Source organism: Portunus trituberculatus, chromosome 16 (genome assembly GCF_017591435.1).
Source record: "Portunus trituberculatus isolate SZX2019 chromosome 16, ASM1759143v1, whole genome shotgun sequence".
In the NCBI taxonomy this organism is placed as follows: domain Eukaryota; kingdom Metazoa; phylum Arthropoda; class Malacostraca; order Decapoda; family Portunidae; genus Portunus; species Portunus trituberculatus.
The window spans coordinates 7,106,189-7,123,601 of record NC_059270.1 but is presented as its reverse complement, the minus strand read 5'-3'; the positions used below and the strand labels follow the sequence as shown (position 1 = coordinate 7,123,601).

Here is a 17,413-nt window from a genome sequence, read left to right as displayed (position 1 = left end):
GGGAGGGATATTCCCTACGAAGCAAGATTGAAGATACTAAATTTACATTTCTTAGAGAGACGTAGTTTCAGAGGGGATCTGGTACATGAGCAAGGTTCTTGAGATCAGCAGCCAGGATAGAGCCAGAAATAATGGGTTCAAGCTTAAGAAATATTCGTTTAAAAAAGAAATGGGAAGGAATTGGTTTTGTAATAGAGTGGTTGATGCTTAGAACGGACTTAGTAATCATATTGTTAGAGCTGAGTCAATAGATAGCTTTAAAAGATTAGACTAATCTATGGATGAGGATGGTAGGTGGAATTAGATAGCTTTGTATATACAGGGACGGTTACGAGCAGGCCTGGCACCCTCTTGCAACTTCCCTCATTTTCTTATGTTCATATGCTCTTTCTCTCTCTCTCTCTCTCTCTCTCTCTCTCTCTCTCTCTCTCTCTCTCTCTCTCTCTCTCTCTTTTTTTTTTTTTTTTTTTTTTTTTTATTTAAACATAATTTATACAGAAGAACATGTACCCAAAGGCGCACTGTCGTGTGCTACCTATTCTAAGGGTACTACAATCTATTTCTCTACAATATTTACAAGACTTAAAAATAGATAATATACAAGATGGTCAGCATGTAAATGGAGCACTGTTCTTTTCACTTCACTAGCACTATTCACGCACTGCACTACACTGAGTGTCACGTCACAAAGAGTGTCAGAGGAGTTGGCAGTGTCTGTCTCCACTTATGTGCCATCAGTTTGACACTGTGTGTGTTCATCTCCTGGACGTGAGGCACCGCGGCCGTGAACAAGTTCCACATCCTGGAGACGCGTCCTGCGAAGGTGCGTTGATGCTGACACCCGTGGGATCGCGGCACCTCTACGGCGTCACCACCATTGAGCACCGTTCTCGTGCTCCGTGCGGTGACTCTCAGAGGATGACGCAGCCCTGCCAGATGTGGCACTCTTTGCACCTGTGCCTTATGGAACACTACGATTGCCGCCACATCTCTGCGGTGTTCCAGTGAATCAAGAGGACGCTCAGGCTCTGGGTGAGGTGGTATTGCAGCATCTACTAGCCGTATGGCGCGGCGTTGGATGCTGTCCAGTCTCCTTCTGTGTGTGGCGGCACAGGACATCCAGGAGAGAGCTGCGTACTCAAGGTGGGGCCGCACCTGTGCCTTGTACAGCAGCAGTCTCCCCTTCCTGTCGAGGAAACTGGCGATCCTTCTGAGAGCGGAGATCCTCTCTCTCTCTCTCTCTCTCTCTCTCTCTCTCTCTCTCTCTCTCTCTCTCTCTCTCTCTCTCTCTCTCTCTCTCTCTCTCTCTCTCTCTCTCTCTCTCTCTCTCTCTCTCTCTCTCTCTCTCTCTCTCTCTCTCTCTCTCTCTCTCTCTCTCTCTCTCTCTCTCTCTCTCTCTCTCTCTCTCTCTCTCTCTCTCTCTCTCTCTCTCTCTCTCTCTCTCTCTCTCTCTCTCTCTCTCTCTCTCTCTCTCTCTCTCTCTCTCTCTCTCTCTCTCTCTCTCTCTCTCTCTCTCTCTCTCTCTCTCTCTCTCTCTCTCTCTCTCTCTCTCTCTCTCTCTCTCTCTCTCTCTCTCTCTCTCTCTCTCTCTCTCTCTCTCTCTCTCTCTCTCTCTCTCTCTCTCTCTCTCTCTCTCTCTCTCTCTCTCTCTCTCTCTCTCTCTCTCTCTCTCTCTCTCTCTCTCTCTCTCTCTCTCTCTCTCTCTCTCTCTCTCTCTCTCTCTCTCTCTCTCTCTCTCTCTCTCTCTCTCTCTCTCTCTCTCTCTCTCTCTCTCTCTCTCTCTCTCTCTCTCTCTCTCTCTCTCTCTCTCTCTCTCTCTCTCTCTCTCTCTCTCTCTCTCTCTCTCTCTCTCTCTCTCTCTCTCTCTCTCTCTCTCTCTCTCTCTCTCTCTCTCTCTCTCTCTCTCTCTCTCTCTCTCTCTCTCTCTCTCTCTCTCTCTCTCTCTCTCTCTCTCTCTCTCTCTCTCTCTCTCTCTCTCTCTCTCTCTCTCTCTCTCTCTCTCTCTCTCTCTCTCTCTCTCTCTCTCTCTCTCTCTCTCTCTCTCTCTCTCTCTCACACACACACACACACACACACACACACACACACACGTGCACCAGTCAATCCCTTCCCTATCCTTTCTCAACAGTCTCCTTTACTTCTCCCCTCTCTTTCTTTCTCTCTCCTCTTCCTTACCTTACCAATAAGTAAGGTGAAAGGTTAATTGGTCAGATCTTTTTACGCCATTCAGTATACGCTTCTCGCAAAAGTAACAATTTTGATAATGAGCTGACAGTGACACGCGAGCGTTGTTAAGTAACAAAGTATCACGGATGGTCTAGCGTTCTGTGCAATAAAAGGCTCTCCTCAGCTCTGTTCTTTTGACGGAAGAAGGTATTAATGTGTTTGAAGCTGACATAGATCATTGTAGAGTTTAGGCATTATGGCCTGTGTTTAAAAGGATACGTTGAATAAAGAGTCGAAACAAAGTACTAACAGTATATATATATATATATATATATATATATATATATATATATATATATATATATATATATATATATATATATATATATATATATATTTACTATTGAAGAGACGGCTGAAGAAACTTACCTGTAGGTCTTGCACTGGAGACACCAACATATGAATTAGCACAGCACCATCTTACCGTAGCGAGTCCTGTTCATAGATGGTAAACAAAATACAGACTATATTAGATATCAGAAAAACTAAACCTAATTAGATACAAGAAATTATTGCAACCAATGCCTAAATAAAGTAAAATACTTTTCTTTCAAATTGTATTACTTTTCGTAGAGGTGTTACTGGAATTTATTTTAGGGATATTATTGATTGATTAACAGACATTCGGCTGTCCTGAGCTTTGTTTTGTTACTATTAGAAAATAATTATATATCTTTTTATTTCTCTTTTTTATATTACAATTTATTAGTGTTGCATATTCCTTACTATCAGAAAAAGAAATCGGGTGATTTACCAATTGTTTGTTCAAATAAAAAAAAACCTCTGTATTTGAACGTAAAGCCAGCAGATAAGGCTCGCTTCCTCCCTCAGTTCATGGGTTGTTATTTTTATAAATGGTATTTCAACCTGTTCTGACTTTTTTCTCCGAAAGCAAACCCAAAATAAAATAATATTGCCAGTATTGTGCGTCTCCTTCGAATAAGCCCGCGTGTGTGTGTGTGTGTGTGTGTGTGTGTGTGTGTGTGTGTGTGGCTTTTCTGTAGCGTTGAAATGTTATGGGGTAGACAGATTGCGATAGGATGGGCGAATGGACAGAGAAATGGCAAATGCAGTTTAACATTAACAAATGCGAAGTACTTAGCATAGGTAGAGGGAATACACACAGGTGCACGATAAACAATGATTGATCTGGTAAGTTCAGAATATGAAAAAAATAATGAGTTATAATTATCTCCGATTCTGGTCTAAGAAAACAATGCATAGAAGCTAGAAATAAAGTAAATAGGCTACTAGGATTAATTTTTAGGAGTCTTAAAAGTAGAAGTCCTGAAGTAATATTTAATTTATATTTGGCTCTAGTATCTACATTATTTTGTACAGTTTTGGTCCCCCATTATAAAAATCTAAGATATAAGTCTATTAGAATCAGTGCAAAGGATAATATCTAAAGATACAGGAGAACAGATGAGCAATAATCTCCACGGAACGAGATCGAAGATACTTAATTTGCATTCCTTGGAATAACGTAGATTTAGACGGGACCTGATGTAAGTATTTAAGTAGTAAAGGGGTTTTAACAAAAGAGTTCTAAGGATGAATAGCCAGGATAGAACCAGAAATAATGGGTTCAAGCTTGAGAAATTTACGTTTAGGAAAGAAATGGGAATGAACTGGTTCTCTAATTGAGTAGTTGATGAATGGAAGGAACTCAGTAATCATATTGTTAGTGCTGAGTAAGTAAGGAGTCTTAAAGAATTAAACAAATTTATGGATGAGGATGATGGGTGAAATTAGGTAGCTTTGTTCACACAGGCACTGCCGTGTACGTCTGACTGCCTTTTGCCTCTAGCATCTTCCCTAATTTTATTGTGTTTTTATGTTCTTAATATTCATATTCATTATTGCCTGTGCTGAGTTGACTATGCCGCGGATCCTCATCTGTAGAGGCCGTGCAATTTTATTCGAAATGTTTAACTGTTTGAAACAGATATAGATATCGTCAATAAAGTTTAAAGTAAAATAAAAAAAAATTGAAAAATTGCATCAACCTTAGGTACACAATACAGATGTAATTTCCTGAGCATCAATCCTGTCTGGGCGGCAGTGGTCTTTGCCAGACAGGCGGTGAGGTAGTCCGAGGAACAACTAGAGCGAGAAGCTGGTAAAGGAAAATCATCCACTAGAACGACAAGCCCGTTAGCCACTCCCTAAGGAATGACTTAGTTTTGTCTAATATTTCATGTTATAATTTTACTAAGTGGTGTTATATTATATTTTTGTGATATGTTTGCAACTAAATGGGACATAACATGACACCCAGACACAAAATTATACTTGTAACAGAAAATACGCATTTGTCCATCATGTAGACTTATATTTCATCCTTTCTTTTCAGAATAACCATGAAACGGGAGACCAAAGTATTACTGTTTGCGGCTCTCGTCACATCGTGTTATGGTTGGTATCTGCTGATATATATATATATATATATATATATATATATATATATATATATATATATATATATATATATATATATATATATATATATATATATATATATATATATATATAATATTTTATACCCTATTAGTCAATATATCACAGGTGTGTGTGTGTGTGTGTGTGTGTGTGTGTGTGTGTGTGTGTGTGTGTGTGTGTGTGTGTTCGTTTATGTAGCTGAGGAACTTACCAAGGGTAACAGAAATTACGATAATGAAAAAGGCCCTATGAGATGCTGGTTTCCAAACAAGATTAAAAGCGTTAATGAGACCGCCGTGGTACAGTGGAACCATGCGTGCTTTGGGGTCCGAGGGGTCTCCAAGCGCACGGGTTCGAATCCTGTCCACGGTCCTAGTGTAGGTTGGGCTTCCTCACTCGGGGCAACGGTTTCCTAATGGGTGGACTTTGAGATAGGAGGTACCCTAAAAAAAAGTACCCCCTTTAGCCCAGAAATTCCCGTGAAAAGTCCATATGGTATAAATTAAAAAAGAAAATCTAAAGTATGGGATAAATATCTTGAACTTTCCTCTTGAGCAAATTCAAGTCATAGGAAGGTGGAAATACAGAAGCAGGCAAGGATTCCCTGAATTTACCAGATATATGATTGATAATACCGTTTACCTCTTACAATAGAGAGGTGGACATAATGGGAATGAGGGAAAAAATAGTCTTGTGCAGTGAGACCACAAAAGGAGAGGGGGGGGCATGCAGTTAGCAAGATCAGTAAAACAGTTGTGGTAGAGGATAGTAAGAAATAAAACATTGCGGCAATGAGAAAGTAGCTGAAGACAGTCAGTTAGAGAAATAGATGTGATTAGAGAGAAAGCTTTTGATTCTACTCTGTCTAAAAGAACTGTTTGAGTGCTACCGCCCATCTCCTATACATGTGAAGTATACACCAGATATGGCAGATAAGGTCTCTGTACAGGGTTAGCAAGGGATGGTGGTAAGAAAAACTGGCGGAGATGGCTCAAGACGTTTAGATTCATAAAAGCAGTCTTATTTAGAGATGAAATGTGAAGTTTCCAGTTTAGATTGTAAGTAAAAGACAGACCGAGGATGTTCAGTGTAGAAAAAGGGGACAGTTGAGTGTCTTTGAAGAAGAGAGAGAATAGTTGTTCGGAAAGTTGTGTCGAGTTGACAACTGGAGAAAATCATGTTTTGAGGTATTTACCAGGTTTGTGCTGCCCCAAACAGATATTTCAGAGATATTAGAAGTCTGGCATATTTTTTTTTTTTTTTTTTTTTTTTTGTCATCCGTACATGATTTGTTTATTTTCTGAAGGTTGAAAAGTGTAGGGTGGTATCATCAGCCAAGATTGAATAAGACGTTTGGCTTAGAATTATAGAAAGAGAGTGGGTGACAGGAATTACCCTGAGGAACATCACTGTTAATAGATTTAGGAGATGCGCAGTGACTGCTTACCACAGCAACAATACATAGAATGATGTGTGTGTGTGTGTGTGTGTGTGTGTGTGTGTGTGTATACTGGCGCGTGGGCGTGAGCGCATGGATGGTTGTCTGGGTGGTTGTATGTGTCATGTAGTTATACTTAAATATGTAAAAAGAATGTAAAATTATTTATTACTTTTCAGCTCTCGATATTGACAAACCAGTCTTAAGGGACAGACGGTCGTTTCGCACGGCCAAGATCAACAGAGGATGGCGATTGAACTCCGGAAAAGGAACATTTACGGATGTCCGAACCGCTGGAGGTAACAGCCTCTTCAAAGCTCGCTCATTAGCCTGCACAGAAGAGGGATTTTTTCCTGTACCAGGAACATGTCATAAATTTTACCGGTGTGTTGATATGAGCGGAATGGGCCTCAGATTCTCAGTTTTCAAATTTGATTGTCCATTTGGTACTGTGTTCGATGATGATCTTGATATCTGCAACCATCCTTACGCGGTGAAGAACCCACCGGAGTGCGCCGGAGCCATGGCCAACTTGCCCTTGCCGGAACCACCTGGAGTGGACACACCGGGATCCGGAGGAATGGGAAGTGTCGGAGGAACTGGAGGTGTTGGAGGAATGGGAGGAACTGGAGGTGTTGGAGGAACTGGAGGTGTTGGAGGAACGGGAGGTGTTGGAGGAACGGGAGGTGTTGGAGGAACAGGAGGTGTTGGACCTGGAGGTGTTGGAGGAATTGGAGGCGTTGGAGGAACAGGAGGTGTTGGACCTGGAGGTGTTGGAGGAATTGGAGGTGTTGGAGGAACAGGAGGTGTTGGACCTGGAGGTGTTGGAGGAATTGGAGGTGTTGGAGGAACAGGAGGTGTTGGACCTGGAGGTGTTGGAGGAATTGGAGGTGTTGGAGGAACAGGAGGTGTTGGACCTGGAGGTGTTGGAGGACATGGAGGTGTTGGAGGAACAGGAGGTGTTGGACCTGGAGGTGTTGGAGGAACAGGAGGTGTTGGAGGAACAGGAGGTGTTGGAGGAACAGGAGGTGTTGGAGGAATTGGAGGAGTTGGAGGGACGGGAGGTGTTGGAGGAACGGGAGGTGTTGGAGGACCTGGAGGTGTTGGAGGACCTGGAGGTGTTGGAGGAACAGGAGGATACCCTGGAACAGGTGGAGTGCCAGGAACAGGAGGAATTCCTGGAACAGCAGGAACACCTGGAACTGGAGGATACCCTGGAACAGGTGGAGTGCCAGGAACAGGAGGAATTCCTGGAACAGCAGGAACACCTGGAACACCTGGAACACCTGGAACAGGTGGAGTGCCTGGAACAGGAGGATACCCTGGAACAGGTGGAGTGCCAGGAACAGGAGGAATTCCTGCAACAGCAGGAACACCTGGAACACCTGCAACACCTGGAACAGGAGGATACCCTGGAACAGGTGGACTGCCAGGAACAGGAGGAATTCCTGGAACAGCAGGAACACCTGGAACACCTGGAACACCTGGAACAGGTGGAGTGCCTGGAATAGGAGGATACCCTGGAACAGTTGGAGTGCCGGGAATAGGAGGAATTCCTGGAACACCAGGAACACCTGGAACAGGTGGAGTGCCAGGAACAGCAGGAACACCTGGAACAGCTGGAACACCTGGAACAGGTGGAGTGCCTGGAACAGGAGGATACCCTGGAACAGTTGGAGTGCCAGGAACAGGAGGAATTCCTGGAACAGCAGGAACACCTGGAACACCTGGAACAGGTGGAGTGCCTGGAACAGGAGGATACCCTGGAACAGGTGGAGTGCCAGGAACAGGAGGAATTCCTGGAACAGCAGGAACACCTGGAACACCTGGAACAGGTGGAGTGCCTGGAACAGGAGGATACCCTGGAACAGGTGGAGTGCCAGGAACAGGAGGAATTCCTGGAACAGCAGGAACACCTGGAACACCTGGAACACCTGGAACAGGTGGAGTACCTGGAACAGGAGGATACCCTGGAACAAGTGGAGTGCCAGGAACAGGAGGAATTCCTGGAACAGCAGGAACACCTGGAACTGGAGGATACCCTGGAACAGGTGGAGTGCCAGGAACAGGAGGAATTCCTGGAACAGCAGGAACACCAGGAACAGCTGGAACACCTGGAACAGGTGGAGTGCCTGGAACAGGAGGATACCCTGGAACAGGTGGAGTGCCAGGAACAGGAGGAATTCCTGGAACAGCAGGAACACCTGGAACAGCTGGAACACCTGGAACAGGTGGAGTGCCTGGAACAGGAGGATACCCCGGAACAGCTGGACTGCCAGGAACAGCAGGAACACCTGGAACAGCTGGAACACCTGGAACACCTGGAACAGGTGGAGTGCCTGGAACAGGAGGATACCCCGGAACAGCTGGAGTGCCAGGAACAGCAGGAACACCTGGAACAGCTGGAACACCTGGAACAGGTGGAGTGCCTGGAACAGGAGGAATTCCTGGAACAGCAGGAACACCAGGAACAGCTGGAACACCTGGAACAGGTGGAGTGCCTGGAACAGGAGGATACCCTGGAACAGGTGGAGTGCCAGGAACAGGAGGAATTCCTGGAACAGCAGGAACACCTGGAACAGCTGGAACACCTGGAACAGGTGGAGTGCCTGGAACAGGAGGATACCCCGGAACAGCTGGACTGCCAGGAACAGCAGGAACACCTGGAACAGCTGGAACACCTGGAACAGGTGGAGTGCCTGGAACAGGAGGATACCCCGGAACAAGTGGAGTGCCAGGAACAGGAGGAATTCCTGGAACAGCAGGAACACCTGGAACAGGAGGATACCCTGGAACAGGTGGAGTGCCAGGAACAGGAGGAATTCCTGGAACAGCAGGAACAGCAGGAACAGCGGGAACACCTGGAACAGGTGGAGTGCCTGGAACAGGAGGATACCCTGGAACAGGTGGAGTGCCAGGGACAGGAGGAATTCCTGGAACACCAGGAACACCTGGAACAGCTGGAACACCTGGAACAGGTGGTTTACCTGGAACAGGAGGATACCCCGGAACAGGTGGAGTGCCAGGAACACCTGGAACAGCTGGAACACCTGGAACAGGTGGAGTGCCTGGAACAGGAGGAATTCCTGGAACAGCAGGAACACCAGGAACAGCTGGAACACCTGGAACAGGTGGAGTGCCTGGAACAGGAGGATACCCTGGAACAGGTGGAGTGCCAGGAACAGGAGGAATTCCTGGAACAGCAGGAACACCTGGAACAGCTGGAACACCTGGAACAGGTGGAGTGCCTGGAACAGGAGGATACCCCGGAACAGCTGGAGTGCCAGGAACAGCAGGAACACCAGGAACAGCTGGAACACCTGGTACAGGTGGAGTGCCTGGAACAGGTGGATACCCCGGAACAGCTGGAGTCCCAGGAACAGCAGGAACACCTGGAACAGCGGGAACACCTGGAACAGGTGGAGTGCCCGGAACAGGAGGATACCCTGGAACAGGTGGAGTGCCAGGAACAGGAGGAATTCCTGGAACAGCAGGAACACCTGGAACAGCTGGAACACCTGGAACAGGTGGAGTGCCTGGAACAGGAGGATACCCCGGAACAGCTGGAGTGCCAGGAACAGCAGGAACACCAGGAACAGCTGGAACACCTGGAACAGGTGGAGTGCCTGGAACAGGTGGATACCCCGGAACAGCTGGAGTCCCAGGAACAGCAGGAACACCTGGAACAGCGGGAACACCTGGAACAGGTGGAGTGCCTGGAACAGGAGGATACCCTGGAACAGGTGGAGTGCCAGGAACAGGAGGAATTCCTGGAACAGCAGGAACACCAGGAACAGCTGGAACACCTGGAACAGGTGGAGTGCCTGGAACAGGAGGATACCCTGGAACAGGTGGAGTGCCAGGAACAGGAGGAATTCCTGGAATAGCAGGAACACCAGGAACAGCGGGAACACCTGGAACAGGTGGAGTGCCTGGAACAGGAGGATACCCCGGAACAGCTGGTGTGCCAGGAACAGCAGGAACACCAGGAACAGCTGGAACACCTGGAACAGGTGGAGTGCCTGGAACAGGAGGATACCCCGGAACAGCAGGAGTGCCAGGAACAGCAGGAACACCTGGAACACCTGGAACAGGTGGAGTGCCTGGAACAGGAGGATACCCCGGAACAAGTGGAGTGCCAGGAATCGGAGGAATTCCTGGAACAGCAGGAACACCAGGAACAGCTGGGACACCTGGAACAGGTGGAGTGCCTGGAACAGGAGGATACCCCGGAACAGGTGGAGTGCCAGGAACAGGAGGAATTCCTGGAACACCAGGAACACCTGGAACAGGTGGAGTGCCAGGCACAGGAGGAATTCCTGGAACAGCAGGAACACCTGGAACAGCTGGAACACCTGGAACAGGTGGAGTGCCTGGAACAGGAGGATTCCCCGGAACAGGTGGAGTGCCAGGAACAGGAGGAATTCCTGGAACAGCAGGAACACCTGGAACAGGAGGATACCCTGGAACAGGTGGAGTGCCAGGAACAGGAGGAATTCCTGGAACAGCAGGAACACCAGGAACAACTGGAACACCTGGAACAGGTGGAGTGCCTGGAACGGGAGGATACCCTGGAACAGGAGGAGTGCCAGGATCAGGAGGAATTCCTGGAACAGCAGGGACATCTGGAACAGCTGGAACACCTGGAACAGGAGGAGTGCCTGGAACAGGAGGATACCCCGGAACAGGTGGAGTGACAGGAACAGGAGGAATTCCTGGAACAGCAGGAACACCTGGAACAGGTGGAGTGCCTGGAACAGTTGGGACACCAGGAACAGGTGGAGTGCCTGGAACAGGAGGATTCCCCGGAACAGGTGGAGTGCCAGGAACAGGAGGAATTCCTGGAATACCTGGAACAGCTGGAGTTCCAGGGACAGGTGGAGTGCCTGGAACAGGAATTCCTGGAACACCAGGAACGGCTGGAGTGCCCGGAACAGGTGGAGTGCCTGGAACTGGGGGAATTCCTGGAACACCTGGGACACCTGGAACACCTGGAACGGGAGGAATTTCCGGAACACCTGGAACAGCTGGAGTGCCCGGAACAGGTGGAGTGCCTGGAACAGTCGGTTATCCAGGAACAGGTGTAGTTCCTGGTTCCGGTGGAGTGCCTGGAACAGGAGGAATTCCTGGAACAGCTGGAACACCTGGAACAGCTGGAGTGCCTGGAACAGTTGGATACCCAGGAACAGCTGGAGTGCCTGGAACAGGTGGAGTGCCTGGAACAGCTGGAACACCAGGAACAGATGGAGCGCCTGGAACAGGTGGAGTACCCGGAACAGTTGGAGTACCTGGAACGGCAGGAGTCCCTGGAACGGCAGGTGTTCCGGGAACAGCTGGAGTGCCTGGAACAGCAGGAGTGCCGGGAACAGCTGGAGTGCCTGGAACAGCAGGAGTCCCTGGAACGGCAGGTGTTCCGGGAATAGCTGGAGTGCCTGGAACAGCAGGATTCCCGGGAACAGCTGGAGTGCCTGGAACAGCAGGAGTCCCCGGAACAGCTGGAGTGCCTGGAACGGGAGGAGTTCCGGGAACAGCTGGAATTCCTGGAACGGCAGGAGTCCCGGGAACAGCTGGAGTGCCTGGAACAGCAGGTGTCCCGGGAACAGCTGGAATTCCTGGAACAGCAGGAGTTCCAGGAACAGCTGGAGTGGCTGGAACGGCAGGTGTCCCAGGAACAGCTGGAGTGCCTGGATCGGCAGGCGTGCCAGGAACAGCTGGAGTGCCTGGAACGGCAGGAGTTCCAGGAACAGCTGGAGTGCCTGGAACGGCAGGAGTCCCTGGAACAGCTGGAGTGCCTGGAACGGGAGGAGTTCCAGGTACAGCTGGAGTGCCTGGAACGGCAGGAGTTCCAGGAACAGCAGGAGTGCCGGGAACAGCTGGAGTGCCTGGGACGGCAGGAGTTCCAGGAACAGCTGGAATGCCTGGAACAGCAGGAGTCCCAGGAACAGCTGGAATTCCAGGAACGGCAGGGGTCCCAGGAACAGCTGGAATTCCTGGAACGGCAGGAGTCCCGGGAACAGCTGGAGTACCTGGAACGGCAGGTGTCCCAGGAACGGCTGGAGTATCTGGAACGGCAGGTGTCCCAGGAACATCTGGAGTGCCTGGAACGGCAGGAGTTCCAGGAACAGCTGGAGTGCCTGGAACGGCAGGAGTTCCAGGAACAGCTGGAGTGCCTGGAACGGCAGGAGTCCCGGGAACAGTTGGAGTGCCTGGAACAGCAGGAGTGCCGGGAACAGCTGGAGTGCCTGGGACGGCAGGAGTTCCAGGAACAGCTGGAGTGCCTGGAACAGCAGGAGTCCCAGGAACTGCAGGAGTACCTGGAACGGCAGGAGTCCCAGGAACAGCTGGAATTCCAGGAACGGCAGGGGTCCCAGGAACAGCTGGAATTCCTGGAACGGCAGGAGTCCCGGGAACAGCTGGAGTACCAGGAACGGCTGGTGTCCCAGGAACGGCTGGAGTACCTGGAACGGCAGGAGTCCCTGGAACAGCTGGAGTGCCTGGAACGGCAGGAGTTCCAGGAACAGCTGGAGTCCCTGGAACGGCAGGAGTCCCTGGAACAGCTGGAGTGCCTGGAACAGGAGGAGTCCCGGGAACAGCTGGAATTCCTGGAACTGCAGGTGTCCCAGGAACAGCTGGAGTACCTGGAACGGCAGGAGTCCCTGGAACAGCTGGAGTGCCTGGAACAGGAGGAGTCCCGGGAACAGCTGGAATTCCTGGAACAGCAGGTGTCCCAGGAACAGCTGGAGTACCTGGAACGGCAGGAGTCCCAGGAACAGCAGGAGTACCTGGAACGGCAGGAGTCCCAGGAACAGCTGGAATTCCTGGAACGGCAGGAGTTCCAGGAACAGCTGGAATTCCTGGAATGGTAGGAATCCCTGGAGCAGCTGGAATACCTGGAACAGCAGGAGTGCCAGGATCAGCTGGATTGCCTGGAACAGCAGGAGTCCCAGGAGCAGTTGGAATTCCTGGAACAGCAGGAATCCCGGGTGTCCCGGGAACAATTGGCGTGCCTGGAACGGCAGGAATTCCTGGAACAGTCGGAGTTCCTGGAGTGTCTGGAAGTGTTGGAGTCCCTGGAACACCTGGAACTGCTGGAGGAGGTTTGGGTGGATCAGGTGTTCCTCCACCATTCGTACTTATGTGTTACCACGACAACAAGTATCGTAGACATCCACTGTATTGCAACAGATACTATTACTGCATATGGGATGGCACGCAATGGACCTTCCCAATCTTTACCTGTCCTGCTAGGCTTGTGTTTGATGAAGTCTCACAGCAGTGCTCATTTGAAGGTTAGTGTCTATTATTTTACTGTTTACAATTCTGTTTTTTTCTGTTTTTCTTTTTATCCAAGCTCTTTTCAATGAAATTATTTATACAATTATCGTGTTCCTGTAAATAGTGTTTACTTTGAAACATTGTTCATCGTTCCTCCTTTATTCAGCCTTAAATTTCAAATTTCTTCCTCATTTATAGTGCATCTCATACTGAGTAAGTAACAATGTTTTATGAGTAGGAAAAAAATTGAAAATGAATTCAATGTGATTCTGACTGATTATTATGCTGGTTCAAAAATTACTTACCCATCGATGAAATTGACATTTTCACTTTTAGTAATTTCCTTGTGTGTGTGTGTGTGTGTGTGTGTGTGTGTGTGTGTGTGTGTGTGCATGTACGTGTTTCACTGTTTGATCTGCTGCAGTCTCTGACGAGACAGCCAGACGTTACCCTACGGAACGAGCTCAGAGCTCATTATTTCCGATCTTCGGATAGGCCTGAGACCAGGCACACACCACACACCGGGACAACAAGGTCACAACTCCTCGATTTACATCCCGTACCTACTCACTGCTAGGTGAACAGGGGCTACACGTGAAAGGAGACACACCCAAATATCTCCACCCGGCCGGGGAATCGAACCCCGGTCCTCTGGCTTGTGAAGCCAGCGCTCTAACCACTGAGCTACCGGGCTGTGTGTTTGTTTGTGTGTGTGTGTGTGTGTGTGTGTGTGTGTGTGTGTGTGTGTGTGTGTGTGTACGTGTGTGTGTGTGTGTGTGTGTGTGTGTGTGTGTGTGTGTGTGTATTTATTTATTTGCTACAGTTACTTATAGAGACTTCCCTCAGCTGAAAGTGTTCCCTGCAACGGCACCTTGGCACCTTACCCTACCCCGATCACATCCAAGCCGTCAGTCAGCTCCACGTCTGTCACACAAGAAACATCTGACGGCCTATCAGAATCTATCACGCCAGACTTAGACGATCTTGATACCACGCTTGACCCAATGGCTCCTGAGATAACTACGCTTATGCCTTTCGCTCCTGAAACTACTATTGGTTCAGCAACGATGGCGACTACTACACAGAAGACATGGATTGTAAGTTATGAGGATAATATCTCAAAAGCACTGAAAGAAAATCCACTATTTTAAATATTTCTGTTTAACCTTTTAGCACACTTTTTACTTATATAGTGCAAACAAATTTTATTAGGTTATTTACTTCAAAGAAATGAAAATTTTAGAATTGTTTACTATTTTTTGTGTATGTGCCAAGAATAAAAACCAGATGTGAGATACCTTCATATATTCACACCAATCTCACATTATTTGCAGGTTGACGAGAGTAGCCTGTACGATTGTCCGGCACCAGGATACTATCCCTTCGAGGGCGACTGTGTTCGATTCTACAAGTGTTCAGAGACAGATGGCAAACTCAAGGGTAAATTTCGTTGTCGTTACATTAGAATTGCACGCATTTGAAAGCAAACAAAACTGTTATAAAGGTGGAAGCGTTGGTAATGGCGGAGGCTGTGAAGGAATGACAGTGGTAGTGGCGGTGGTGGTGGTGGTATGTGTGTGTGTGTGCATGTGTGTGTGTGTGTGTGTGTGTGTGTGTGTGTGTGTGTGTGTGCGGGGTACATTAAAAATCATCAGTATAAGAAAATGTATATGTGAGGGAACTTAGGGATTTGCTTTAGAATGTTAATATTATAAGAGATAATCAGAAAAAAAATATCGCATGCATAAAAATAGAAACCATTTTATCAAAGCTTAATAGAGGTTACTTCGGTATTTAATGAATAAGGAAGCTTCCATCCATACCGCTTGCATCTCCTTGTATCTCTCCACAGGTCTGTTGTATAAATGTCCCGATACCTTCGCTTATTCAGAAGAACGCAAGAGGTGTTGGCCAGAAGACGAGGTACCACCATGTCAGAGAAAGATGCAAGGACCTCACCTGCGAATTGCCACCACCATCCAGCTCAGAAAGAAAGATCTTTGGTGGTTCTTCAGAAATTAGTAATAAAACAATTTTGTGAGAAACACTCCTTATACGTATTTCAGGGAAGGATTTCTCCCTTGAAATTATACAGTTAACCAGAGATATTTGGTGTTGACAATGTTACATGACAGATTGCAATTACGTATAAGAAGGAAATGGTTGCAACACTAATTCGTGGTAAGCGATGCACAGCGAAAGAAACTAAAAAAAAGAAAAAAAAAAAGTATTGCGATGCAAACAATGACTAAAGGTACATTGCATCAGTTTCTAAAGCAGTGTTCTAAGGCAGCTTATTAATGTGAACAACAGATAATTTATGCGGATGTAATACTTATTTCTGTTCACCAAGTGAAATTCAATTTAGTCTAATTGTAGTGTGTAAATTGCTATTTCCAGAGCGACCATTCTTATTTATGCTCTTTAACCTCATCTTTTCATGGATATATTCTTAGATCAGGAAAAAATAATGATCTTTATCATCTTTCGACGAAAAGAACGTTGCTGTTGCAAGTTGTTCAATTGTATTTATTGATACATAGTGTAAGTAGATTAGACATTTTTATATTTGAGAAGAGGCCGTGACAATCGGTTTCTCCAACTATGAACGAGAAAATATATTCGTATTTGTTTTCTTCTGGCTGAGAACTCAGTAATGAGGAAATGCTTACTCGTCAGCTTCTTCTGAGACGGATCCAACACAGCGATGCATCGTGACTGGGATTTAGCTGCATCTCTCCATAAGCTTTACGACGTTTCCGTCCTCACTGTCCCGCTACCTTGCTCCATGCAGGGGCGGGACGCTGGGCATTCAGAGCATAGCACCGCATTATTGTGCAAGGCATTATGACTCGGTTACTCTTGAGTGAGTATATTTCTATAGATGCTACTTTGCCGCGTAAGACTAATTTGTTTATAATTTTACCTCAAGATATCTTTTATTTATTATGGACAGGGAGGTGCGTGCATGGGCCTGATGGCATATACTTAACATGTAACTGAGTCACACATGTATAATGTGCCAAACCATTTTGTGATTTTGTTTGTTTCTGTGTTATTTAATTGGTAAATCACAATATTTGGTTGATGTCGGAAAAGAAATATTTGATTTCTTTATTATGTGTTTTTATTGATATCTTTATTTACAAAATAAGAAAACATATTCCAAAATGAGATGCAGGTTTTTTCTTTTTTTCTTTTTTTCATTTCATCGACATTGTCATTATATGATTGGAGTGTGTGAGAACCAATGTGTTGTTACAATTTTCCTTACTGAAGCAGCGGCAGGATTGAAACTCGTTCACTCTTCCCAGATTCTCTCCTCTTGTCTGCTGCCAACCAAGTAAATCCTACTTATTGCGATTCCTTTTCTATTTGTTTGTTCAATACTCTGTAGCTTTTAAAAATTACTATCACGTTGGTGATTACGATGATGCAAGTTACTATTTCTTATCGATTATTCGTATTTGTTATTTTTTAGTTTTAGACTATAAGAAAAGAATCACTTTATTTTCTTGTCTTATTCAACATCAACCATATATTGAGCGAAATATACAACTGTACCATAGACGTAAATTATGTGACCATTATCTTGTTGAATATAACACAACAGATAACCATAATTTGACCTTTATTCCACAACCTTATTTCTGCGGACATGAAAACTCCATTAGAAGAGAGAGAGAGAGAGAGAGAGAGAGAGAGAGAGAGAGAGAGAGAGAGAGAGAGATCTGATTGATTTATTACGCTGTGGCGTCTGTCAAAAATATGTACAGTAGCATAAGGATCTGGTGACAGTTGTAATTATAGGAGTACACACACACACACACACACACACACACAGAGAGAGAGAGAGAGAGAGAGAGAGAGAGAGAGAGAGAGAGAGAGAGAGAGAGAGAGAGAGAGAGAGAGAACAAAGATAACGTATGTGCAAACAATATTAAAATATTATATTTGGAAAATCCCATGAAAGAAGGAAATTACACAAGCAATTCCTCTAGTATATGATTTTGTAAAAGATGTTGGCTCATG

The 17,413-nt window shown here is 46.7% G+C and overlaps 1 protein-coding gene across 1 annotated transcript; it reads left to right on the top strand.

Moving 5' to 3' along the window:
- The first annotated feature begins 6,509 nt into the window (after positions 1 to 6,509).
- Positions 6,510 to 17,004, top strand: LOC123504640 (uncharacterized PE-PGRS family protein PE_PGRS54-like). The gene is made up of 6 exons (XM_045255352.1): positions 6,510 to 7,257; positions 7,330 to 7,401; positions 7,843 to 13,395; positions 14,228 to 14,478; positions 14,716 to 14,821; positions 15,234 to 17,004. Exons 1-6 carry the CDS (start codon positions 6,510 to 6,512, stop codon positions 15,401 to 15,403), a joined length of 6,900 nt encoding a protein of 2,299 aa, XP_045111287.1. The 3' UTR covers positions 15,404 to 17,004.
- Positions 17,005 to 17,413: the final 409 nt, after the last annotated feature.

Coding starts and splice junctions, on each gene's coding strand:
- LOC123504640 (XM_045255352.1), top strand. CDS start 6,510: ATGGGCCTCAGATTCTCAGTTTTCAAATTTGATTGTCCATTTGGTACT. Junction 13,396..14,227: donor ACAGCAGTGCTCATTTGAAG/GTTAGTGTCTAT, acceptor GACTTCCCTCAG/CTGAAAGTGTTCCCTGCAAC. Junction 14,822..15,233: donor GACAGATGGCAAACTCAAGG/GTAAATTTCGTT, acceptor ATCTCTCCACAG/GTCTGTTGTATAAATGTCCC.